Source organism: Hippocampus bargibanti, linkage group LG01 (genome assembly GCF_051943395.1).
Source record: "Hippocampus bargibanti isolate YZ-2025 linkage group LG01, ASM5194339v1, whole genome shotgun sequence".
Taxonomy (NCBI): domain Eukaryota; kingdom Metazoa; phylum Chordata; class Actinopteri; order Syngnathiformes; family Syngnathidae; genus Hippocampus; species Hippocampus bargibanti.
This window is the reverse complement of record NC_142734.1, coordinates 5,014,693-5,042,684: the sequence shown is the minus strand read 5'-3', so window position 1 is coordinate 5,042,684 and position 27,992 is coordinate 5,014,693. Positions and strand designations below refer to the sequence as shown.

The 27,992-nt window shown below is 39.2% G+C and overlaps 2 protein-coding genes across 8 annotated transcripts in view; one reads left to right on the top strand and one right to left on the bottom strand.

Annotated features, from left to right (window-relative positions):
- nbeal1 (neurobeachin-like 1) overlaps positions 1-1,943 on the bottom strand; it is a 41,683-nt gene extending 39,740 nt beyond the window's left edge. The window contains exons 1-3 of one of the 6 annotated variants that reach the window (XM_088991439.1): positions 1,687-1,943; positions 1,308-1,495; positions 954-1,223 (exon numbers count right to left, since the gene is read on the bottom strand). In XM_088991439.1, the coding sequence (XP_088847565.1) occupies positions 954-1,004 (51 nt within the window). In that variant the 5' untranslated portion in view covers positions 1,005-1,223; positions 1,308-1,495; positions 1,687-1,943. The other 5 variants (XM_088991430.1, XM_088991462.1, XM_088991470.1 and 2 more) reach the window with 5 other exon arrangements.
- Positions 1,944-4,917: 2,974 nt separating this feature from the next.
- Positions 4,918-27,992, top strand: part of xirp2a (xin actin binding repeat containing 2a) — a 55,423-nt gene continuing 32,348 nt past the window's right edge. The window contains exons 1-2 of one of the 2 annotated variants that reach the window (XM_088991411.1): positions 4,918-5,253; positions 25,336-25,447. In XM_088991411.1, the coding sequence (XP_088847537.1) occupies positions 5,080-5,253; positions 25,336-25,447 (286 nt within the window). In that variant the 5' untranslated portion in view covers positions 4,918-5,079. The remainder of the gene's footprint in view (positions 5,254-25,335; positions 25,448-27,992) is intronic. The other variant, XM_088991402.1, reaches the window with a different exon arrangement.

Here is a 27,992-nt window from a genome sequence, read left to right as displayed (position 1 = left end):
TAGCTTGAGGATCATGCTGTCTACAATGCGTACATGGGGTACAAGGTGTAGTAATACAAGACATAATAATAATAATAATAATAATAATATAATAATAATAATAATAATAATAATAATAATCCATTTAGTAGATTTCTGACCATGATGGGTGGAATGTGATTGGCTAAATGCTTAAATAGGAAAACACGTCTGGAAGCAGCGCAACAGGGGAAAAGTAATAGAAAGGAAACTGAATTATTTAATAAGAATTCATGAACATATATTTAACAACAGTCCGTGATTCTGATATTTTCAGAGCAGCAGAGAAGGCTTTATAGGCCTTGACGTTCCACCACTGACGTAAATTGTATTTGTTGTTAATACATTTTTGAATTTAAGCTGCTTTTTTTTGTGAGGATGATTGATTATTGGTAAATTGATTATTGTTCAGACTATGTTGTTTTGTCTACCACTCTTGGTGACTTCTTATGCTACTCACTTAACCGTAGCTAGATTATTTTCATGGGGAAAGTACTGTCTAAATAGAAGGTTGCTGTACTGTATGTGTTATTGTCAAGGATTAGTGTGGGGAGTGTGTTGTGGCAGCCAGATTCACACGAGGAGCAGCTCAGGCAGGCTGTTTTGATTGGACGCCTGGAAATGCCCAGGCTTTAGAGGTAGGTGAATTAAATATGGCCAACAGCTGACTCAAGCATGCTGGCTCATTTTGAGAGTCAGTCCATTCATCTCCATTGTACAAATTGTACACAATGCCCACGTGATTATAAGACAAACAGAAGTGACCTTCTATTGTAGCACAAGCGGCTTCAGTTCACCAATGACATTCTTGTGTCAGACTGAGCAAGTATTGTTGGCACTCTTTACGTAGCCTGGTTCATTGCAAAGACACACCAATGAGCTGGCTAATACATCAGACATAAGTGTAAGAATGGAGCAATGGGATCGCATCTCACCTTGGTGCAGTAAAGCATCCAAACCTCGTACAGTCTCTCGCTCGATGCCATGACCCCACGGAGTGCCCGTTGGGCTGCAAAGCTCCACAGAGGTCACTTCCGTGGGAGCTTCATTGTCGTCAAGTCAAGACCTCAACCTCGGTTGCTGGGCAGTATCATCATGACCGTCCCACGCTGGCATTACATAATAGAAAACCAGAGTAATCCACGGAAAAGCGTCCAAGAAGAAATTGCTGATGGTTGCTGGGGATTAAAAATCCTTCGTCTTCGCTGGAGAAAGAGGAGAAAGTCAGTATACAGAATAATGACGGTCCTGTCATAGATCACCGCAAATTTATTCAGTAGTTACCGTACACATAAATCCAATTAAAATTTGTCAGTCTTGATGCACTTTGACCTGGCCAGCGATATCCAAGCAGAAACAATCTGACGACTCTCCTCGGTCAACACGCACACATGAAACATGTCTATTTCTTGTATGTGTGCTCCACGAGCAAGGTACAACCGGCCGCAAGAGTCCTGTTGTAACAGCTGCGTAGCACCTTCAGTCGTTTTCGGGCAAAAAGTAAAACATTAGACGACATTACCTGCTCAAGCTAACATCAAGCTAGCTGTCAAAACGCCCATTTCCAGCTGTTAACATTCCTCCTGTCCAACTCATGTGACAGAAACGCCTCGTCTTACCGAACCGGTCAAACCACAACGATCGCGTACTTCATAAGAATGGCGGTACCTGTTTGTTTTGGTTTCGCCGAGGAGACTCTGTAGACACCTGGGTAGCGAAAGCCACTCTCTTTGCAGGAGCAGATCGCGTCAAGTTGGCAAAAAAACAACGCGATGACTGGAACCGAGTGGAGCTTTCCGTTCGATGGTGACGTCTTTTTTTTTCAAAACAAGAGTGTATGCGTCGGAGGCATCTCAAATTGGAGTTTAATAACAAAATGAACAATTTTTAAGTCATGCAGTCTCCCATTTAAAAATAATTCTTAAGAATACAATTGAACGTCTCTCTCTTTCTCTCTCTCTGCATCTCTCCTTCTCTCTCTCTTTCAATTGTATTCTTAAGAATTATTTGAATTGAATAACATTGATATATGTTACATACACTCTACATACACAAATTGGCACACTATCCTCATACACGTATTTTGTTAACAAACCGGAAATTAAATACGTAATGTAATTTGTGTCATCATAAAATACTCTGGCAGTGTTGTACTTTTTTGTTGTCTCGCAGAAGTCATTTGTTAAATGTGCAATTTATTTATCATACGATGATAAAAGGCAGTTAAGCGTCAAAACATCCGTTCGTGTCCTGAATTTTACGACATTTTCTATTGCTTTTCGGTGCCGATGTGGCCTTCACTATAGACGGCATACGGCAAAGTCTCCGCGCGTGCTTCCTTTTTTGATCTTGTATCCCCACCCAGTGGAGAAGGTGGAATGATGCAACGAATAAGGACTATTTATTGTGATATGCGGATAGTTTTTTTCTTTCGCAAGTTATTGAGTTAAGGGGAAAATTATTTATTTGAGCAATTTTAATGGAAAAAATCGAATAACATACTAGTCGTGATTCTTCTGCCAGGATCAGTTTCAAAGTTTGATTTTGAATCAGAGGTATTTATTTATTTATTTAAAACGGCTGGGATGGATGGACACACGTTGTAATACTGAAAGGCTGTAAAACACACATAAATTGAGCTACAAGCAGCTGAGGACAGCACAGGACCTGGGAATAATTGGCCACTCTAATCACATCTTGTGTGTGTGTTTCAGGTTGTCTTTTAATACTTTAATTACCATCTCCAACAAGGTCCTTCACGTTTAATTGCAAGTTATTGGGCCCACTACACAATAACGCCAGACTTGGCCGTAGATGAAAAGACTAATCGGCATCTATACTTTACCATACCGAGCAGATGATGGCTGGTTAGGGGAGCAGATGGCACTTATGTTTAAAGAAAACTGGAGAGAAAACCTCAGGTCAAGTTAAACTACACACCAGCACACTATGAACAGACAGGAAAAAGGGGATTAAAACAAAAACCACTTCTCTCTTATGTAATAGCAATAACATTCAACAGTATTTTACCCTGCTGGGCCAGTGAAGCTAGGAAATATTGTCTCGCTGTATTAAAAGAAAGCTCTCTAAATTTTACCCTGTAGTATAAAATACAATTTCTAATAATAATAATATACTACGATTAATACTGCTACTACTACAACTACTACTACTACTACTAATAATAATAATACCCTCCATAGTGCCCAGACGAGCCAAATGATGATGATAATAATAACAGAAATAACAACAATAATAATAATAATAATACATTTTATTTCAAGTGCCTTTCAAAGCTCTCAAGGACACTTTACAGTCACAGGCAAGCATAGATACAATAATAAATAAAATACAATTATAAATAGAATACAATAAATATAAAGCGGGACGGAAAATGGATGGATAATAATAATAATAATAATAATAATAATAATAATAATAATAATAATAATAATAATAATAATAATAATAATTCCCCCCTTGCGCTACTATATGCCCCACTTGCTTCTCTTTGACCCATGCACCACAACCCTACATTCATGCTGTACAGCAGGGGTGCTCACACTTTTTCAACACGGGAGCTACTTTTGAAATGACCAAGTCAATTTATGAAGAAATATATTGACGATTCTTGCAACTTATGTTGATGTATAACCGCATATGTAGCACAACATATTTTTTTGCCATGACCTGAGTTCACGCCGATAACTGGCAGACGAGACAAACGCCATTGGAAAATGTCATCGTGGAAAAAAAGTCCCACTCCCATTCCATATGAAAGTGATATTTTTTTTCTTCTGACTTGGTACAGCTCCCCCACTCGTTTTTATACCCTATCTTACTTTTAAGACGATAAAACCGAACGAAAATTAGGATTTTACTAACGACTAGCTTGTTAACTTTGCGTTGTTTGAGCACGCACAGTGTATCTAATAATGAGATGTCATATGATTGGTTGTCCGGTGTACCAATCAAGCAAAGGGATGGCTGATTGGCTAACGTCGAGGTTTTTTTTCGCCCAAAAAAACTCAACTTTATTTGTATAGCGTCAGTTCATGACAAATGTCACGCGATCTACCAATAGTACCTTGGAGATCGATAGGTCGATCGCGATCGACGGATTGAGCACCTCTGCTGTACAGGCGAAGCATGTTGATATAAGCCTCATGACAGCTCGCTTGTACCGAACATTTGTCTTGACCTTTAGTGTTCCTGAGAAAAAGACGGGATGTTTTTCTGAGACCCAAACGCATGAAAAGGTAGTCGTGATGGCCTCTTGCAAGAGGGAGTTTCTTTAACTCATTCACTGCCATTTCCAATTTTATTCACGAATTGAAAATATGACGTCGAGCGCCATTCCCAAATTAGTTTTTGCTTTCTGGGCTGCCGATAAAGTGCCGGAGACCTCTGGCAATGTTTTTTTTCCCTTCCATAAGGAGGCATGATTTCCCTTTTTTTCCATGTTAACGCTTTGTTCCAGCTTCAGCTGTTGTTAAAGCACTCTATTAACCAATATGTATGTATTGCATTGTATTTTGGACGGCCATCCTCATTTCAAGCTCATATAACTCCAGACCCATATCATTTAGGAATTAACTTTTTTTCCCTGATGAACAAAGAGAGTCTAAGCTTTCTTACGCCACATTTAATGTTTATGTAGTCCTAAAACTCAATATTCTGTGGGTCCTGCAATTTGAGTTACACTGACAAATACCCTGGCACGAGAGTGGACACATTTTTACACATGTCTGGCAGTGAATGAGTTAGTTAATCATATTGAATCACAACGGCTTCTCCTTCTCCATTCTTTGCGCTGGCAAGTACACTCCTTTTCCCTTCTCATGTGTAATTACAGGGAATATGGAGGGGAAAAAACATTGGCATACTTTCCCTTTCTCCTCCTCCTTCCAGCCCTCTTAACATGTGGAGCTCCTCGCACAAAGAGGAACCCTGCAACAATCTTTCAATCACCTTTTCACGGTGCTTTATCCCCTCGCCCATACGACGCACTTCCTCTTCTGAAGAGAAAGGAAAGGTGTGGCATACGGTTTCCTGAGGACAATGGAAAGTCTATCAGGAAATAAAGAGGGGGTAGCAAGCCCAGTGTCCTCAGACATCCACTCGCAAGGCCAACAAGAAGATCTGGTACTCAAAGAGGACCTCCAAGCTGCTAAGAGGATTGAAAAGTTTGACATCCCGCTTGACAGTCTGAAGAGGATGTTTGAGAAGTCAAACGTGAGTATAGAAACCTCGGTTACTACTTCTTTGTTCACTATCCATCTTTTTGGATGTTACCAGAGTCCATTCGTTATATGCCTTGCGTTTCCAGTTGAATATGTCACCTCGATGGATTGTTTTCACGAGACTAGCATTTCAACAAGGACGCTGAAAAGAAATGTAAAAAATGTATGCAGAAGCCACAAGTAGCAGGCCAAGCATCTGGTAGACAGATCACTGTGGGGAAATAACACGCTAGGAAATTCATCAACACACACAGGCACATGCACACAAGCAATTTTTCTTTTTCTTGCTCTTTAATGATGGTTATTTGTTATTGTGAAAAATGTACATCATTAACTCATTCACTGCCAGACGTATAAAAATGTGTCCACTCCAATGCCGGGGTTTTTGTCATCGTCGCTTCCAGGACCCATTGACGATTGAGTTTTAGGACTACATGAACTTTCAATACAGCGTTAGAAACCTTAGCATCTCTTCTTTCACCAGAAAAAAAAGTGTTCATTCCTAAATGATATAGGTCTGGAGTTATATGAGCTTGAAAATAGGGTGGCTGTTCAAAATACAATGCAATACATTCGTATTGGTTTATATAGCAATTTAAAGGACAACCAACACCATTTTTCCTAACTGACATCAGAAAAACGTTTTATAGCCATCTAAAATACCCAAAACACACAGGCTGATATTTTTAGTCAAATGAAAAACACCAATAAAAATGACTTAAAGTGTCCCAAAACTACTTTAAAATGACCTCAGAAAGTTTCAGTTTCAGAAGATCCCGCCCCCTTGACGTCACACCAAGACGTCTTGCCTTGCTCGAGATTCAAAACAATGGCTTCATATTCGGAGAAGATTGCTTTCTTGTTACTCATCCAATTATGAATATGACTCAAATAGTTCTGAAGAGGAAAGCATAAATGTTTGCAATCGATTAAAGAAGTACTTCCGTGCCATTTTGAGGCGTCTGCACTGCAATGTAGCGTCCTAGAAAATGCACAAGATGGCGCCCAAGCTCCGTTGGAAATGGGCTGATTTGTCTCCTGGGAATTTGTGTCAGCTAGTATCAAATAGTAGTCTTGGTGCAACACACGATCACACACCATCACGTTATTTATGTGTTTTCCTTCTAATTTCGCCATCAACACGACGAAGTTTTCAGACCAAACAAAGTACCCAAAATGCATTGTGTGTCGCTTTCTCGGTCAGTGACGATACCTACCGTGACGTCACGGTAGGCATCGTCACCAACTCGAAAACAAGACTTCCTGAATATTCAGTGCAAGTCTTAAAACGTAAAATATAACTATATGAGGGAGAATCTTTGTAAAATACGCTCAGTAGAAGTCATTTGAAGTGATTTTACAAATTATGGACACAACTTGTTGTAGGCGTCGGTTGTCCTTTAACAACAACTGAAGCTGGAACAAAGCACTAACATGGAAAAAATGGAAATCCTGCCCCCTTGTGGAAAAAAAAATTGCCAAAGGCAATGGCCAGCGCTTTATCCGCAGTCAATCATGACATAACAAAAAACGAACAAATTCAGGAATGCGCTCTGTGTAATATTTTCAATTCCTGAATAAATTCGTGAATGGCAGTGAATTAGTGAATGCATTTCCTGAAAAACACAGTCAGCCCGACAGGAAACATTGAAAACACTGCAATGTTTTTCATAGCAAATAATGTATACATCTTGTGTGCCAAATGGTGACGCATTTTAAAGCATTTTTTGCCAAAGAATTGCTAACATTATTTGGAGTAGGTAATTGTGTTATTTAGTTGAATTGAGTCGTGGGGGAGGGACGCAGACTCTTTCCTGCTTTGCTCTTTGCTAAGCTGGCATCCTGAGAGGAAAGTCTCACTCACATTTTCCAAATATCAAATGATGACTTTGAGGAGTCCAGACGCCCGACCTACTTTTTTAAACCGCTGTGGTTGTAAAATTTATTGCAGCGAATTTTGGGAAGCTGGTGAATGGAAAATTTCACCATCATCCCAATCCGAATGCCAATGCCAATACACAATGCGAAGCCATTGCATTGTGGGGAATGGAGTCATGCAGTGCCAGTCAGTCACACAGTGCTATTTCATACCCTGTTATTTGAGACAGATTTATGGTTAAGACGGAGTTCAAAATAACCCTGTAATTGCTAAGATGGCTGTAGCTGGACTCACATTAAACAATTCGAAAAAAAGACAGGATGACTTGATGTTCCATCTGACAAACGGGGTGTATTTATTCCACGGGGATGACTGTGGCTAATGATCTGCATGAAAAAAAAAGCAAGATGGCAGTTAGGAACATCCTTGTTCTTCACAGTTTAGCTAATATTTGTTTTAAGCGTGCAGAGGTCGTGGATTGCATCCTGGCTCCAGGCTTCCTGTGATGAGTTAGCATGTACTCCAGTGCCCGCTTGCGTTTTCTCTTCTGGGTCCTCCGGTTTCCCCCACACATTCCAGAAACATGGATGATATATACTATATACAAAATTATTATATAGAATTATATATATATATATATACAGAGTTATATATACACTGTAAAACCCAACAAGTTGAAAGTACTCAAATTTTTTATGGCAACTGATTACGTCAAAATTTTTGAGTACAGTTTACTCAAAAGTTTTGAGTAACCTGTAACCTGTTTTGAGTAACCTGTACAGGTTACTCAAAACTTTTGAGTAAACTGTACTCAAAAATTTTGACGTAATCAGTTGCCATAAAAAATTTGAGTACTTTCAACTTGTTGGGTTTTACAGTGTGTATATATATATATATATATATATATATATATATATATATATATATATATATATATATATATATATATATATATATATATATATATATACAGTAAAGTCTCGTTATATCGATATCGGATATATCGATAGTCCCGGTTATATCGATACTATTTCTATGCACGCACGGAGAAAATTACATGCAAACAGGGTCGGATATATCGATAGTCCCGGTTATATCGATATTTTTTCGGACTCCCTTGAATATCGATATAACGAGACTTTACTGTATCTGTATATATAAAATATATAATTAAAAAATAGTATAATTTTATATATATAGTATATATAATCTGGTCCATATATATATATATACAATATATATATATTTCATATATATAGTGCTACGTCTGAATCAATGCACATTGAAAAACGTGTGGTGTGATTTACTATAAGTCCACTAGAGGGTATCATTAGCCGGGAAATAACTGACCGACCTTTCTTAATGATGTCCATTTTTTCTTCAAAAGTCAGTCTTGAAAATGGCTTAAACAGTAAATTAGTAAATTTTCAACCAAATCCATTTCTTCTCCTCCTTCTGCCATTGTCGGTTGACAAAACTGCGATTCAATCATCCCAATTCAGTATGCTAGCTCTGACCAGTATGCTCTTGTAACTAGCGGCTTGTGATCAGAGCATTTTTCAAACCCCTTTTGGGTTGCCAACTGGAAATCTGATTGGTTATTGGTTCTTGGTTTCTGACCCTGGTAACAAATGATGGCTGAAATGTGATTGGTTAAATGCTTAAATACAAAAACACACGTCTGGAAGCAGCGCAACAGGGGAAAATTAATGAAATTGAACTGAAAGACAATTTGGAATTATTTAATAAGAATTCATGGACATAATATAAGTAACATCAGTCTGTGATTATGTTAGGCCAGCAGAGAAGGGTTTGCAGTCGGCAACTGGTTTTTACCTTCTTAATCCATAAATGGATGCAAGAACAGTCAGGCATAAATCACTGTAAACACTAGGCCAGAGTAATCCATCTCATTTGTTTACATCAGATAATATCATTTCACTCATTCAAGATACAGAAATTAGGGCCTGGAATGGACTGGCTGTTCGGGAGTGGTCCCAAATTTCCCAATGTTTACCACCACCCTGTGCCTAAATCCTATTTCAACAAGGTTTATGGTTTTGAAACTCTTGTCTTAGCCCATGCAAGCAAATCTTTCTTGGCACATATAGGGACTCTTTCCCATGTTTCCTGCAAGAGTCTAACTAACGCTTATGAAACATGACCTTGGCTTTAATTCATTCGTAAGGCATAGCTTAATATTTGATGAGATTTTTTTTCTCCTTTCTCCACATTTTTTCTTGCTGTGGCTAATTTCAATTATTCAAATGATGTTGTCTCTGACTGGTCAGATTGACACTACTCCCAAGTCTGTTTCCATTCAGGTGATGTACAGGTTTATCTGCAGGGCAAATCATGGCATGCATATTCTGGTCATCACTGTGCACAGCACACAAAGATGAATGCATAGGCGCAGATTCACATGCATGATCCAAGATTCTCATCTATTATCATGCCACGTACATACACCACAGCTTGAGTGTGCCGCATGTGCACAGTATAATGACAACCAATGCAAGGACTATATACTGTACATGGGAGAGCACTCAATGAAGTAAAGACCCCGTCTTCAGACCTCCAAATTAGCAATTTGAATTGTTTAATCGAAACAGTTTAATTGACAAGAAAGCCTCGACTGTTGCACCATAGACGTGTTGGTGCAAGATCCTGCTCGATGTGAAGTCAAGTGTTTTGAAAGAGAACTCAGTGGATTCTTGCTTCTCTCGCAGGGATATCCGTTATTTTGTTCCTGCACAATACTGCGCTGCAAACATGGTGAAGAAAATATTACATAACATCAGTGGCGTACTCTCAAGTACTCCCTGCAAATACTTCTCTGCTCGCCTAAAAATATGTGAATCACAGACTGATGTTTATTATATACGCTGTAAAATTTCCACGGTGACTTAATTCTCCTTAAAGCAAAGAAATTTGTTTAAAGGACAACCGACGTCTCCGGACAAGTTCTGTCCATAATTTGTAAAATGGCTTCAAATGACTTCTACTGAGCGTATTTTACAAAGATTCCACCGCATATCGCTATATTTTACGTTTTAAGACTCGCACTGAATATTCAGGAAGTCTTGTTTTTGAGTTGGTGACGAGTGACGTCATGTACGTGACGTCACTAAAGGAACGCCCCACACCGAAAAAAAAGACACATTGTAGCAGTCCTTACATCACGTCAATGTATTTTGCTGTATTGTTTGGTCTGAAAACTTTGTGTTGTACCCAAAAGCCGCCAGAAGAGGGTGTCCAAGCTCCATATAAGGAATTTATCAACCTGTGGAAACGAAGGTGGCCACAGGAGGTCGCCATTTTGTGCCTCTTTTCTGGTGATCCGTTTCTTCCCAATGTTGCCTCAAAATGGCATGGAATAAATTCTTTAATCGATTGCAAACATGTATGCTTTCCTCTTCAGAACTATTTGAATCATATTCATAACTGGAGGTGTAACAAGAAAGCATATTATCCGAATCTGAAGCCATTGTTTTGATTCTCCAGAACTGCAAGACGTCTTGGCGTGACGTCACGAACTGGGGGCGGGACTTTCTGAAAATGGCAAATTCGCAGCTCATTTTTTTTTTGCCAATTTTGGACACTTTAAGTCATTTTTATTGGTGTTTTGCATTTGAATAAAATTATCATACTGTGTGTTTTGGGTATTTTAGATGCTATAAAATGTTTTTCTCATGTCAGTTAAGAAACAAAAAAGTGACGTCGGTTGTCCTTTAAGTAGTGTAAGAAATCTGATATGTTTTATTTTGTAATTAATGGTGAGTGTAAAAAACACTCAAGATATATACAAGATATACTGTGACTGGAAGAGAAATCATCTTAAAGGACTTTGAAGTTCTGTTTGTGATGTAATGGAGGGAAAGAGATGCCCTTTTCACAGCAAGATCAGAGCATTGTCATTAAATGGTGAGTATAATTTTGCTTTTTTCAATGTTGCTATGTCGATTTTTACTGAGCACCTTAATCTTTATTAAGTTCATAGAGTTGCTTGTTCTGTAGCCACAAAGGGACATAAGTTGCTAACCAATCAGATTTCGAGTTGGCAACACAAAAGGGGTACTAACGCCTCCTAGAAGGCACTGGTCAATGTCAAGAGTTTTCGCAACCAAATGATTAGCTAGTCACATGATTGACCAGTCACTAGCCAATCATAGTTTGCGAAAAACTGCTGTGATCACGTCGCGAGAGCATATTGACCAGAGCTAGCACACTGAATTGGGATGATTTAATAGCAGTTTTGTCAACCCAAAATGGCTGAAGGAGGCGAAGAAATGGTTGGAGATTTACTGGTAAATCCATTTTTAAGACGGACTTTTCAAGAAAAAATGGTCATCATTAAGAAAGGTCGGTCAGATATTTCCTGGCTAATGGTACCCTCTCGTGGATTTGTAGTAAATCACACCACACTTTTTTCATTGTGCATTGATTCAGACGTAGCACTACTGAAGGCCTAGCGATGAAATCCACTGCCTACCACTGGCTTAAATTCACATGCTTTCATGCTTGATACTGGTGACACCTGTTAACTATATACCCCCAAATAGTGATCTCTGTTTTAAAAGCGTGCCATGTCCATTTGGATAAAGGCCTCATATGAAATGTCTATAAATGCAACCACCACAACTAATACACACACAATAATGCTCATTCGTGTCCTTGAGAGTTTTGAAAGGCGCTTATAAATGAAATGTATTATTATTATTATTGTTTTTTTCATTGATGTATTGGCGACGATTGGCCAGCGGGGGGTAGTGTGGCATTGAAAGGCGAGTATGACATTGCAGCACAGACCTTATTATCTTTGTTATTATTACCGCGAGGGGTTTAACTTCACACCGTGCGTGAATACATGCGTTACTTTATCATATTATTACGTGACTCTATCTTGCCTTGATTGTGTCGTTGAAACCAAATATATTGCGTGGTCTAACTGTTTTAAGGAGATGTTGTTACACCAGATATCATCGAGAAAATCATTAAGGGTCTCATGACATCATAAAGAATGCGTTTAGAGAGCACAGCTGGTGGTCTGGAATATTCGATCAGTGTAATTCATGAATGAATTAGTCCTCACTAACACGAATGGATATTTAGTTTAGTTTTTCATGTTCCTGTTTGTTCTCAGCGAGCTGTTTAACCTCATTTAATTTCATTATTACAGTAAATTGAGTAATGTGACTCAGCATGATTCCGACTTGACTCCCTGGTGTTTTCTACTATCTTTTTGACTGATTTATTTCCTGTATGTGATAATTGTCCATTTTTAGACTTGAAATCAACAAATAATTGAAACTCACACTAAAAGGAGGGAAGACATCTGTTGATTTTTTTACTTGCAAGGAGAATAGACAAGACAGAGTACAGAGAACAGCGGTCTCAATTATTCTAAACAATCTTTCTACTCCTCTCTCTTTTATTACAGTGACTGGCCTAGGTCGATACAGTGATACCTCACCTTACGAACTTAATTGACTTCCAGAAAGTGTGTGTAAGGCAAAAAGTTCGTCTGCCAAACATTTATTTCCCATAAGCAACCATTAAAAATGAGAAGAATCCATTCTCAGGTCCCCATAAAACATACTTTTGTAAAAATATACCTTATTTTATGTATAATAAATATTGTAATTAAAGAAATAAACTGTACTGTAGAATAAAGTCGTTTTATTTACCTTTGTGATGGTCATTGATGTAATCGCCTCTTGATGATATCCGAATGAAGTTGCTGTGCTTTCTCGGCGATAATACCTTCATTCACACTGTCCCCTGTCGTGAATCCAAATCAAGTTTTTCAACCTCTTTTATTGTCTGAGACCGTTGCTTACAACACAGAAACACCCTTAGCCACACGTAGCATTGGTCAATTTAGTTTGCTGGTACTGGGACGCTAAATCACACAAACGCACACCTCGTTCGTGTTTTTCGATGATCTCTTTCTTCTGCTCAACCGTAATTTTCTTTTGTGTCCTCTACGGCTTAACACTAGCCTGTGGTTGGGTCTTTTTCGGTGCTATAATAGCAAAAGTACTCCACTCAATAACAAACCACGTCTGCACTGAAAGAAAAGTGTTGACAAAAACTAGTCCGCAGGCCACCGTAGCGCTGTGTGCTTTGGTTCGTCCGCCAAAAACTAGTTTATACGGCAAGATTATATTCTCGCGAATTCAATGTTCGTAAGGTGAAATTTTCGTGATCTTAAGTGTTCGTAAGAGGAGGTATCACTGTAGTTTCTCGTAAGCAGGAAATTATTTTCATCCAAATGAAGATTAGCTGGGTTTCAAGAGAAACATTCATCTTCACTTCTCTCCTTCCTGAGTAGTAACATCTTCACAGCACACGTTGATAACTTCACACCAACATTGAATGTGTTTTTAGTTGAATGATTAAGGGGGAACGTGAAAAACGATGAAGAAAGTTGAATGTGTGACTAGATGTGTGATTACATGTTTGATTACATTTATGATCATTTTATTATAAGCATAAGCATGTTTCATTGCAAGCATAATCAATGTATCATAAGCAAATGTATGATAACTAAAAACAATAAACCTAACATCCATATAAAGTGCTTTGTTACAGCTTCACTGTTGTAAAAGCGCTATATGAATCAATATGTAATGTATTGTATTGTAATGTCGCGATGTTGCAACATTCTTTGGACAAAACACATACGCTGTGAGCACCAGGATTCTTGATGCAGTTAAAGGACAACCGACGCCTCCGGACAAGTTGTGTCCATAATTTGTAAAATCACTTCAAATGACTTCTACTGAGCGTATTTTACAAAGATTCCACCGCATATAGCTATATTTTACGTTTTAAGACTCGCGCTGAATATTCAGGAAGTCTTGTTTTTGAGTTGGTGACGATTCCTGATGTGAAGTCACGTCAGGAACGCCCCTGACCGAGAAAGCGACACACAATGCATTTTGGGTACTTTGTTTGGTCTGAAAACTTCGTGTTGATGTGTTGATGGCGAAATTAGAAGGAAAACACATAAATAACGCGATGGTGAATCGTTGTGTGTTGCACCAAGACTGCTATTTGATACTAGTTGACACAAATTCCCAGCAGACAAATCAGCCCATTTTCAATGGAGCTTGGGCGCCATCTTGTGCATTTTCTGGGATGCTATATTGGAGTCCTGACGGCTCGAATTGATCCGGAAGGACTTCTTTAATCGATTGCAAACATTTATGCTTTCCTCTTCAGAACTATTTGAATCATATTCATAACTGGATGAGTAACAAGAAAGCATCTTCTCCGAATCTGAAGCCATTGTTTTGATTCTAGAGCAAGGCAAGATGTCCTGGCGTGACATCACGAACAAGGGGGCGGGACCTTCTGAAACTCGCTATCTCTGAGGTCATTTTGAAGTAGTTTTGGGAAACTTTAACTCATTTTTATTGGTGTTTTGCATTTGACTAAAAATATCAGCCTGTGTTTTTTGGGTATTTTAGATGCTATAAAACGTTTTTCTGATGTCAGTTAGGAAACAAAAAAAATGGTGTCGGTTGTCCTTTAAATGTTAGGTAAACCAAAAGGCTCAATGTGTCTGTGAGAAATGGTTAGAGACTTGAGGACACTGGCATCTCCATCACGTGAATTGAGCTTGTAAAAAATGCCATTAACTTTTACCAGGCATCTCTAGCGCCTTGCTTTCACTGATTCGAATCTTTTAATGGAGCTGGCAGACGAGCCGTGCGTGTGCCCGTTGAAAATGTGCTGTGTGATGATGACTTGTTGCTGCTGTCTGTCTGGGCTGTGTCAATAGTTGCAGTGAATCTGTCAAATGTGGCACTGCAGTCTTTTTAATATGACACTGGCCTTCACTTGGTCGGTCTGTTTGTGAGTGTGCTCTGTCTGAAAGATAGGTCAACGACAGGCTAAGTCTACTCAAGGATATTGGGCTCTATTTTTGTAAAAGGCAATGTGGAATTGTACGTGTGTGTCATTGTACAGTGAGACCTCAACTTACGAATTTAATTGGTTCCCAGACAGAGTGTGTAAGGCGAAAAGTGTGTATCTCAAAAAAAAAAAATCCCATAGGAAACCATTAAAATGGGAATAATCCGTTCCCGGGTTTCCATAAAATATACTTTTCAACTCAATAAGCCTTAAAACTACACACAACATACCTTATTCCATGTATAATAAATGTGCTATTGTATTGTAATGAAAGAAATACACTGCATTGTATCATAAAGTCACTTTAGTTACATTTGTGATGGTCATTTATGGCTTGATGGAATGGCGTTGGAGGTCGAAGGTCAAAGGGAATTGCATGAGGACTGTAATTAAAGAAATAAACTGTGCTGTAAAATAAAGTTTTATTTGCCTTTTTGATGGTCGTTGATGGCTTATGGAAGGACAGTCACCTTCCATAAGGACTGTTGGTGCTGTTCGGTCGTGTGCTTCCGCCAGCCGTGGTGGGTGTGTATTATGAAAATAGTGCTTATTATAAGGTTTAATTTTCATAAATTTGACGTTTGTAAGACGAAAAGTTTGTAAGTTAAGGTGTTTGTAAGTTGAGGTCTCACTGCATTTCATTCAGAAATACAATAAATAGCGGACATGAAAATCTCAGAATTAATCAATAACTATTATCCATCCTTCCATGTTATGATCTACTTTGTCCTCACAAAGGTTGCAGGGGTTGATGGCGCTTATCCCAGCTGTAACCGGGTTTTAGGAGAGAGAACTGAACAACTGGTAGCCAGCCAATCATGGGGCACACATCGACCACCGGTCATACAATCAAACAATTTAGCGTGTTGCATTAACCTTGGAATGTGGTAGGAAACTGGAGTGTGTGAGCATGCATCACATACTGTGGATTCCCAGTACCATGTAGAGCACTGAGGGTGGCATACAAGGTCTTTGCATGGCTGTCGCTCCTCAGTCTTGTCAAACCTCTTGTTGAATGTGGATCTAAGCTCTGTTTCTCGGTCAGATTTTCTCATCATGAGCTCCAATAAGATAAGCAGCTAAACATTTTCATTGTGAAGCTAGACATGGACACAGATTCTCTTTAGTAGTAGTAGTAGTAGTAGTAGTAGTAGTAGTAGTAGTAGTAGTAGTAGTAGTAGTAGTAGTGGTGGTGGTAGTAGTAGTAGTAGTAGTAGTAGTAGTAGTAGTAGTAGTAGTAGTGTCATTTCATCATATCTGGACCAACTGCTTCTCCCATTTTCACCCTCTTTGCTGTATAACCTCTCCAACTTCCCCATTCCTAATCAGTACTAATTCCTTGTCCACCATAATTGCCTGTTCTACTCTCACTTCTCTCCAATTTTCCCCATTCTTCAACTTTACAACATTTTTTGCTATTCAAGACAACTGTTGCCACGCGACACATTTCAATCTCTATCCTGAGTGTTCCTAACCTGCTGCACGACGCATTTCTTTTCTCTGCTTCACACACACACGCGCACACATACATAATTGCAAGACAGTCCTTTGCAAACACGTGCACAGGAAACAAAATTGAGTAGGAGGGATGAGATGAAAAAAAAGACTGAGGAAATGGAGTGAAAAAGATAAAGGCTCGGTTAAACATGCAAAAAGTACTGGTACATGTATCTCGGGCAGACCAACAAGTGATGTCGGTAACCAAGGCTCCCATAAATAGAGCCTGTGATTCCAATTTAAGCAAAGCAGTCAAATAAGGTATCTCGCTGCCAGATGGGGATTTTCATTCCGATTTCTGCATGAGCAAAATCAACACGTGTTGTCACTTCCACTCTTTGTTGGCATTGCAAAAACGAATGAATGCTTGTGTTTTCTGAATTGCAGTTGCGGTGCCTTTGTGGTTTACTTCTGTCAAATGCACATTCCTAATGTAACACTATACAGAGAAGACAAAAAATACTGAGTGAAATAAAAGTATTAGGCAATCTTTGTCTCTGTCTGTCTGTCCCTCTCTCTCTGAGAGGGAGACAGGTAGGTATGTAGGTAGGTAGGTAGGTAGGCAGGTAGGCAGGTAGGAAGGTAGGAAGGTAGGTAGGGGGGTTGGGGTGGGTGGGTGGGGGGATTGGGTAGGTAGGTAGGTAGGTAGGTAGAGAGGTAGACAGGCAGACAGACAGACAGACAGACAGACAGACAGACAGATAGAGAGGGAGAGGTGGGTAGGTAGATAGATAGATAGATAGATAGATAGATAGATAGATAGATAGATAGATAGATAGATAGATAGATAGATAGATAGATAGATAGATAGATAGATAGATAGATAGATAGATAGATAGACAGATAGATAGATAGAATAATTGATTGATGTTCTGTACATCCATTATCTGATCCACTATCCTCCTCGCTGTCTTTTTAAAATATCTTTACACCGGAACCAGTTTTGTTTGTTGAGTGAAATGGAAAAAAGGACAAATGAAGGTTTGCAGTATTTTATTTTCTCTGTCTCACACACACACACACACACACACACACACACACACACACACACACACACACACACACACACACACACACACACACACACACACACACACACACACACACACACGCATGCACGTATATCCACCACCCACACACACACACACACTATTCCAGACCCGGCAGTCCATTATTACCACTGATTATGGTAATTTTAAAATTGCTGGGTTAACTCCTTGCTCTGCTTTATAAAGCCATAAATCATGACCAGTCCAGATGACTTTGACAGCTTTTTTTCCAAATGCCATTTAAAGGACAACCGACATCTCCGGACAAGTTGTGCCGTTAATTTGTAAAATGGGTTCAAATGACTTCTACTGAGCATATTTTACAAAGATTCCACCGCATATAGCTATATTTTACGTTTTAAGACTCATGCTGAATATTCCGGAAGTCTTGTTTTTGAGTTGGTGATGAGTCCGTACGTGACGTCACTGAAGGAACGCCCCTGACCGGAAAAAAAGGACACAATTGTAGCAGTCCTTCCATCACGTCAATGCTTGTTTGGTCTGAAAACCTTGTGTTGCACCAGAAAGAGCCAGAAGAGGGCGTCCAAGCTCAATATAAGGAATTTATCAGCCTGTGGAAACTGATTCATTCACCACAGGAGGTCGGTGGCCATTTTCTGCCTCTTTTTGGGTGAGACATTTCCCCCCAATGTTGCCTCAAAATGGCACGGAATAAATTCTTTAATCGATTGCAAACATGTATGATTTCTTCTTCAGAACTATTTGAATCATATTCATTACTGGATGTGTAACAAGAAAGCATATTCTCCAAATCTGAAGCCATTGTTTTGATTCTCCAGCAATGCAAGACGTCTTGACGTGACGTCATGAACTGGGGGCGGGACTTTCTGAAAATGCCCAATTCGCAGCTCAATTTTTTTTTTGCAGATTTTGGACACTTTAAGTCATTTTTATAGATGTTTTGCATTTGAATAAAAATATCATACTGCGTGTTTTGGGTATTTTAGATGCTACGTTTTTCTGATGTCAGTTAGGAAACAAAAAAGTGACGTCGGTTGTCCTTTAAATTGCCTAATTACTCCAGTGAATATGGTCAAAACAGTCTTCACCTGTTCCTTCCCCTCCATGCCGCTTTAAATTGCTCGGCATTGGGAAGCGACTGGAACACTCGCTCCCATGGCCCAAATGGCAGAAATTATCACCTGGTTTACTCATAATGAGCCTCATTCCCGGAACTCTGAGCAGACTTCTGTGAATATGAACCTCTGATGCCTCTGCCCTCTCTTCATAAAAAAATGTAATTGGGAAAAAATTTAAGTACATATAATCATAATGCTTTTGGGGGGGAAGTGTTAAAAGTAACAGAAAACAGTTCAAGGACAACCGACACCTCCAGACAAGTTGTGTCCATAATTTGTAAAATGACTTGAAATGACTTCTACTGAGCGCATTTCACAAAGATTCCACCGCATGTAGCTATATTTTACGTTTTAAGACTCATGCTGAATATTCCGGAAGTCTTGTTTTCGAGTTGATGACGATGCCTGATGTGCCGTCACGTCAGGAACGCCCCTGACCGAGAAAGCGACACACAATTTTTGGGTACTTTGTTTGGTCTGAAAACATCGTATTAATCCGTGTTGATGACAACATTAGAAGGAAAACACAGAAATAACGCAATGGTGAATCGTTGTGTGTTGCACAACGATTCAATTGCGGCTACCAATTGCGGTAACACCATACAGAAGTTGACACAAATTCCAAGCAGAAAAATCAGCCCATTTCCAAAGGAGCTTGGGCGCCATCTTGTGCATTTTCTGGGAGCTACATTTGAGTCCAGACGGCTCGAATTGATACGGAAGAACTTCTTTAATCGATTGCAAACATTTATGCTGGCCGGCTAGCTTTCTATCTGTGTATTTTAGTGACATTCAGTGTATTAGCTAACAAACTATCTATCTGGCTAGCGACATAGCTATCTGGATGGCTAGTTCTCTCGTGAGCTATCTGTTAATAATAATAATAATAATAATAATAATAATAATAATAATAATAATAATAATAATAATAATAATAATAATAATACATTACATTTTAAGCGCCTTTCAAAGCTCTCAAGGACACTTTGCAGTTACGGACAAGCATAGGTACTATCATAAATAAAATATAATCACAAATACAATACAATACAATAAATAAAATACAATTATAAATAGAAACAAGAGAGAGAGCTACACAGAAAATGCAATTTTAAATAGGTGGGTTTTGAGATGGGACTTGAAGGTGGGAAGAGAATCGATGTTACGATTGTTGGGAGGAAGTGAGTGCCAAAGTCTCTTAGCTATCTACTATAACTGGCTAGTTAACTTTCAATTTACTTCCAGGTTTAGTGTGTGTGTGGCTGCCGCTGCTCACCTTGAGAGTTTTGAAAGGCACTTATAAATGAAATGTATCATTATTATTAAAGCCCTTCACAATGAAGCCCCCCCTCCTAACCCCCCTCACTCTGTCCCTCACCCCTCCGTACCTCAGTATCCCAATGACCAAGCACAAACCCTGGGGAGTCTTCTCGGTCACCACCCCACCCTGTAGAACTCTCTGTATATTAAGTTTATCATGGAATCTGTATATTATTTAAATAAATGGGGTTGATGGGAAAGGTGACAGCGAGCACCAAGTCTCACCTGAGACTGTACCAAAAAATAGAAATAGCAAAGAGGCAAAGTATTATAACTCTTTCACAAGAGCAAAACATGAGAAATGTATTTACGCTGCATTGTTTTGCTGCGATGCCGAGAGCAGCGTCCCTTATTTTCACATCTGACAGGTGCCAAACCTAATCATGGGACCCTTCTGCGTTATCTTCAAAATAACAAACTAAATTAACAAAAACACTGTAGAAAGATCAAAACACAGTTGTGGATTTCAAGCTGCAGATGTGATTTCATTTGAAGAGGGATTCTAATTTTGCTGTGGCATTGAATGGTGGATGGAAAGCAATTTTTATTCAATTACTTTCAGATTTCAGCATACTTGTGCCCAGTAATAGGCTGTCTGATTGCTTACATTCAACTGCAAACAAACATATTCCACATTGAAATATTTACGAGCTTCGCGTAATTGTCAATTTGAAAAGGACGACACAGACAGAAGAAGAGCGAAAGAGGACAAATGAATCACATTATGGCGAGAAAGGTCAACCGCAACTCTTCAGAAAGCACAATTGCACAAGGGTATGTCATTAAAAACCAAATAGGGGCGAAGATTACTTGTGAGGAACGAAAATATCACTAGTTGGCAAAAATGAGAACTTTCTCCTTGTGACTGTTGACCAATTACCTCTTCCTCTCATTGGCAAACAGCAATCTAAAGATTCTATGAAAGATGGGGACAGGCAAAATGGTGCACACATCACCGTTACCATGGTTTCACAATCACTGGCGTGTGACACAGAAAATGGTCCCAGATGGCCAGAATTGATTTCATGAGCTGAAATTCTTTTACATGGATCCAATTTTTACCCCCGTGAATTGATTCTCCATTGTGAAGGTCTGGCACTGTTCAGAAATATTTCCACAACTCCTCCTTAATGGTTACTCCTACTGTAAATCTGCAAGAGCCTATAACTGATTCACATGAACAAGGCATTAGACCCCTTCATCTTTTCCCCTGTTCTACGTCCACGTAAGGACCAAAGAAGCAATGTAAATGCAAATGCGCATTAACACTTGAACACAAGTGTCATTGTATGTCGTCAAAATTGTCTGATTAAAATTTTCATGGAACACCTGAAGACTATTGGATGGACTGCTACAGTTAAGGTGCTATTTTCATGACCAGCGCAAAGTCTGATGTGGCTCTGAGTGGAATTTCCTTTCTTTCGTAATTTTCAAAGACGTACGCAGTTGTGGGTGTGAACACAGTCCACTACCTTCACGCCCAATGGGCTCTTATCATTCGCTTTAAATTCCAATGCAATACACTACACGTCAGGCATCGTCATCAACTCGAAAATAAGACGAAAATGGCGGCTTTTGGGTGCAACACGAGGTCCCCAGACCAAACAAGTACAGCAAAATACATTGACGTGATGGAAGGAATGCGTCTTTTTGACGGCCAGGGGCGGTCCTTTAGTGACGTCACGTAAGGACTCGTCACCAACTCAAAAACAAGACTTCCTGAATAGTTAAAGTCTTAAAGTCTTAAAACGTTAAATATAGCTATCTGCCGTGGAATCTTTGTAAAATACGCTCAGTAGAAGTCATTTCAAATGATTTTACAAATTATGGACACAACTTGTCCTGAGGCGTCGGTTGTCCTTTAAACGTATCACATTTGTGCTAGAGAATTAATTTTCTGATTGCACTCTGAGCACCCTAAATTTGAAACAGTTGATTCCACTGCACTATAATGGTGTTTCCCATCATACAGTTGAACCCCTCGGCATTTCTAAAATACTTCAGTTTTCGGTGAGTGACATTTGTGGTTGCTTCTGTTGTGAAGTCAAATACACATTGGAACACCGGGGAGCCAGTTCAGAGCATGTGACAGTGCTCCGTGCAGCTCAGTGAATTGAGCTTGACTTGTCTTCTGAGAGAGAGAAGGAGAATGACAGTGACAGAAAGAGAAAGATTACGGACTATCCATGAGGAGTGAGTACTGTGGTACTGTGAGATAGGATCCAAATGAAAAGGTGTTTTAGAGATTTGCAGTTACAAACACAACATTTTTTCATCTTGAGTAATTTTTCAAGTCCTGTTTCACACTTAATTGGATAATTTTACCATGGGCATCGTGTGTATTGCGTGACTGTAGTGGCTCCATGAGGATGCCCCGCAGGATGCAATTCAAAGACTGCTATGGGTAAAACGTAATTTGCATAAAACACACAACCATGCATTTGCAAACACACGCACGCACACGCACGCACACACTGGATTTGAAAATGGAAAAACATGTCGTGTCTGCTGACTTCTAAGTTGTGACAAAATGCTTGCAGAAGAAAAACATCCCACCAAGGACATGTCCTCATTCAAGCTTTTTTTTTCTTTAAACAAGTAGAATTAATTACATACTGCAGAATAGAATCTATTCAAGTTCAACCAAGTGCACTTCTAGTCAATGTGTTCGGTGCGGCTCATCCATATTTCCTTCTGCATTACGTGTAGACCAGATGGGAAGCTCTGTTGGTATCTGTAATGGTATGTTTGTAGATGTCAGCCAGCTGTCATCATGAAACTGGATTCAAATCTGAGTACGTCCTACTTTTTCAGTGTCAGACTGTCATTTGAACATGCACGTTCCCTATGGATCAAACTATGTAATGTGACATGATGGTGTAGAGTTGCACTGCTATTGGAAAAATAAATGGCTTTCATATCCCAGTCTGGCTTCTTAAAAAAATATTTACTCTCACATACATACCCATATTGCGCGCAAGAAATCTTTTAGCATTTTTGTCAATAAACTGCAGCTGTTGTAGTAAAGAGGTCACTTGGTGGTCAGTCAGGAAGAAGTCAAGAAAGCATTGAGAAACACTAGAAATTGAAAGTACTTCTAAGCTATCAACATCGTTATTTGAAGTAGCTCGAACCTGAGCATAGCCTAAAGCAGTGTTTGAAATAACGTCTGCCCGGAGGCGTACAACTTTCAAAACGTCTCGGCCCAGGTGGCCGACAACTTCTTCAAGGAAAAAAAAAGAGATTTTTTTTCAAATCAAACGTTTGTTTTATTCAATATAACAAAAGCTACAAGCAAACTGCTACAAGCCATGTGGACTCCTCTTTCTAAGCGGCTTTCAAAACTCTCAAGTACACTTTTCAGTCACGGTTTACTCCGAAGCACGAATCAGGCTTCTGATGGCTGTCGGTGCCGAGTATGCAAATTGACAAACGTTTGGTAATTTGCATACTTGGCACTGGCAGCCAATCAGAAGCCTGTTTCGTGTTTCGGACTAAACCGTGACTGAAAAGTGTACTTGAGAGTTTTGAAAGCCGCTTAGAAAGAGGAGTCCACGTGGCTTGGAGCAGACCACGCAACGCAAACCTTGCATTGTGCACCATGATGACAAATGACAACTGGAGCAAAATCTTCAGCAAGGGATATTTACCATAAATTAAGCAAGGGAGCATTTGTGGTAGGTACTTCCTTAATTTAAAAAAATCCTTCATACTTCGCAACAATGTTTTTTTTTTGCGATTAGTCATCTTATTGTGTTTCAAGTTGTGATAAATGGGGCAGGCAACTTTTTAGAGTTGTCTGCCCGGGTGTCCTCTAACTTTTTGCCATGAGTTTCAGACACTGCCTATAGGCTATTAAAATGGCTGTATATTGAACAAACATTTCTACTTCAACACTTAAAAGTAATTAAATAGCCTGAATTTGGGAGTATAAATTGGTGATGCCACACTCTCAACTGAAGTATAGCCCAGCAAGGGGAAACATCTTTCTGTTCCTTTTTTTCAATGCATCTGTCTATGTGGAAAACAGGAGGGGTGATTTTCTTGTTTTATTACCCATTACCTGTGGAGCCAGGACATCTTTCAGCAGTACCTGTGGCTTTGTTAACCCCAAAGTAATTTTCTTCACAATTTTGGAATCTTGGAGAAAATGGTGATTGAGCTTGAGTGCACAGTCACCACTGTTGTAGCTCTGGTTATGTTTCACTGCTTCAATCACATCTGTATCAGATCAACTGTAAGAAAAAAAGAGGGAAGGAAGGATGATGTCAGATTATGAATTTATGTTATTGACTGAATACTACAGTATTATTACACTATGATTAAAAACGATGAATACCATTATAGCACTGTTATTTAATTTGATTGGATTGGATTAGCCTTTATTAGTCTCGCGGTGGAGAAATTGTACATTTCACAGCAGCAAAGTTAAGAAAGGCAGAGGAAAAGAAAGGAAGAAGTCGAAAAACAAAATACAGCAGCTGCTGGAAAGGCAGAAACTTTTGCGTCGCCATCTTGAAGTGAAAAGAACCAAATAAACAAACAAAAAAACAAAATAATATAGTAACACAAAGACAGTCATTCAATCTTAAGCACTTATCTTGAGCAATTATTTGTCTAGTATTTACGTTTTTCCTGTTTATATATTTGCTGTTAATCCATTATTAAGAAATGAGAGAGAGAGATAGGTAGGTAGGTAGGTAGGTAGGTAGATAGATAGATAGATAGATAGATAGATAGATAGATAGATAGATAGATAGATAGATAGATAGATAGATAGATAGATAGATAGATAGATAGATAGATAGATAGATAGATAGATAGATAGATAGATGGGTGGATAGATGGGTGGATAGATAGATGGGTGGATGGGTGGATGGAGGTCGTCCACAAAAGCAAAAACACTTCCCTCCAAAAATAGCATCATCTAAAAAAAATAAAATAAAATGAGCAAGATCTTAATGAGTGTGAAGGAAACTGTTATGCATTAGTATGAATTTGATTTCATGGAAATATGATTGTGGATGATGTGATAAAGAATGACAGAAACATGCATGGCTACCTAGTTCCACCTTCAAAGGTGTTATGCCACCGTTGCCACCGCATTGAAAGATGTCTGGCTACACCCCTGCTTTTGATATATGGTTACTTGTAATTGTCCAGACAACAGCTCCTCTCCGTTATCTGAGGTGTCTCCTTTCCTTTGCCAAAGTAAAATCAACAAAGATAAACAAAATTAACAAACAAACAAAAAAACAATGGTGTTATGTAACAGCGTTTCCCCTTTTGTCTATTTCTGCAACCAGGAAATGACAAGCGTCCACGCATCACCATCCAAACGAGTGACATCCAGATGCATTGTGCTGCCAGATCAACCCCGAGATAAGCAGATGGACTTTTGTCTGGATGACAGTTTCTGTGAGTACTTGCAATGAAAATGAAATGCGGATGTGCGATAGGAGGCACGGTGTCCTTCACTCGCTCTTTCAAATGACAAATACAGCTGTACAGCTGGAAAACGGCAGCTTGGAAGTACTCGATTATTCTTGTCAGATAAGACTGTCTGACTGGAACATTTCTAATAAGGAATCTTAGCTTTTGGAAGATAACTGTGTCTTTTAGATTCTTTGCTTTGAGATCGCGATAGCAACACTGAAGTCGGTCTTAGTTTGTTTTCATCTGATTGTGATAGTGGTGTGTATACTTAACTTTCACAGTGTGAAAGAGTTGTGTGCGAGTGTGTGTGTTTGTGTGTAGGCCCAGTGTGTTAATTCACAACTTGGTTTTCTGAGTCCGCTCAAAAGTTGAATGCCATCAAGGTCATAACAGTTGGGATAATTGCCAAAGGTTTGTGAAAAATACACCACAAGTTGCACAAAAGTTGCAAGTTCAAACTGCGACCATGTATGGTGTCTTGCAAGACCTTAAAAAAACCTCACGAGACCAACACAGGTTCAAAAAAAGAGGCTCTCAAAGGTTGTAAACAACTTGCGCTGTATAACACGATAGTACTTGGAAATGTCTCGTCATTTATTGTCTTGTCTTGTCTTTTCTTTTCTTGTCTTGTATTGTATTGTATTGTATTGTATTGTATTGTATTGTATTGTATTGTAAAATGAAGGTGACACCAGATAAAAGACCTGACAACTGACGAGGACCCAACCAAAAACAGTGCAGTCACAACCCAAGTGTCCGCATAGTTCATGCGTGTGGTTGTCATGAAAACCTAAGGATGCCTGCCCATTGTGTTGAAGACACAGTGGCGGACCGTCGAGGCCTGCAAAACCTTCTCTGCTGACCTAAAAATATCTGAATCACGGACTGATCTTAATTATATTTTGTTCGTGAATTCTTGTTAAATAATCCCAAATTGACTTTCAGCTTCCTTTCATTATTTTTCCCCTGTTGCGCTGCTCTACCTTTACGCCTTCACAATTAGTTCTGCGGGCCCTGTCTGTTGCTTTCACCAATCAGATTCTGAGTTAGTGACGGGCACAGCCTTATTGCAGGTCTGTGTAACGTCAGAGTTTTCACAAACTCTGATTGGCTAGTCAACAGTCAATCATAGTATCACTTGCCGCAAGAGCATAATGACCAGAGCTATAACACTGTATTGGTAGCAAGAATATATTGTGTTGATGTAATGGCAGTTTTGTCAACCCACAATGGCTGAATGAGGAAAATAAATTGATCTGGTTGGAAGTTTACTGTTAAATCCATTTTCAAGACGGACTTTTCAAGAAAAAATGGACATCATTAAGACAGGTTGGTCAGTTATTTCTTGGATTATGGTACCCTCTAGTGGACTTGTTGTAAATCACACCACACATTTTCATTCTGGATTGATTCAGACATAGCACTACTGAAGGCCTAGCGATGAAATCCACGGTCTGCCACTGTAAAGACAACATCTTGCAGTCACAATGAGAGACCAGGAGATAACTTTCACTGGTGTAGTTTTTCATCGCTTTCTTTTCAAATGATACTGGTTAGGGTTAAGGTTAGGGTTTAGGGTTAGGGTTTGGCGTTAGGGTCAAAGTCATCTGAATAAAAAGGTCAAAAGTAGCAAACAAAACCATAAGTAAAACATGACATGATGAAACAAATCTGACAGGGTGAGACAAACAATGCCCTGACTCTGATTGGTCGTGCCTGGAGTCCTTTTAACCCTTCACTGCCACCCGTTGGTGAAACAGCATCTACGATACCAGATGTGCAACTTGTTGTGAAATTGTTGTCGGAAAAGCCAAATAAAAAGCGAATAAACCTTCATTCTGTCTTAAATGAGTTTGACTAAAATCTTACACATCTAATTTCATTGCTTGAAACTTTCGTTCAGTTTCTACATTGTACAATCTTTGTTGGTGCGTAGTGGTGGGTCTTCAATTTTGAGGCATCATTCATTTTCAACTTGCAAATTGTTCGTCACTCAAAAACACAGGAACTAATACAAATCGATTCTCTTTGTTGCAAAAAAAAAGAAGAAGAAAAAGGAAACGGAGCTATTGCTTTTTTCACTTTGGGTAGTTTGCATACAGTTGGCTTTCATTAGGTATTCTACGGGAGTGTGTTTATTTTCCACTTTAGGAACAGGAAATCCATGTGCAATTTCAGTGGGATTATCAGACAAGAACAGCCTCTCCTCGGGGCCGATAAGCGCACTTTTCTGTGGTCAATAGGCTGCCAACAACAGCTCACGGGGTGGTCTCAAGTCAGTAAACACCAGCGATCACAGCTAATAATAGAGAAAATAGACATGAATAATTCATTTGAAATGGTTTCAATCTTGTTTTGTGGTAAGGTTGCAGTGCCAGAAAGAATGAACGAAAGGCTTTGGGTTGTGGTCAGTGGTTTATGAAAGGATCTTCACTGATGCTGAAGGCCAATGTTTGTTCACAGCAGGAATAAGGGAAAAACTCTGTTCACGTCACCCTGCTTCTCAGCGCATTGGATGTGTGTTTGT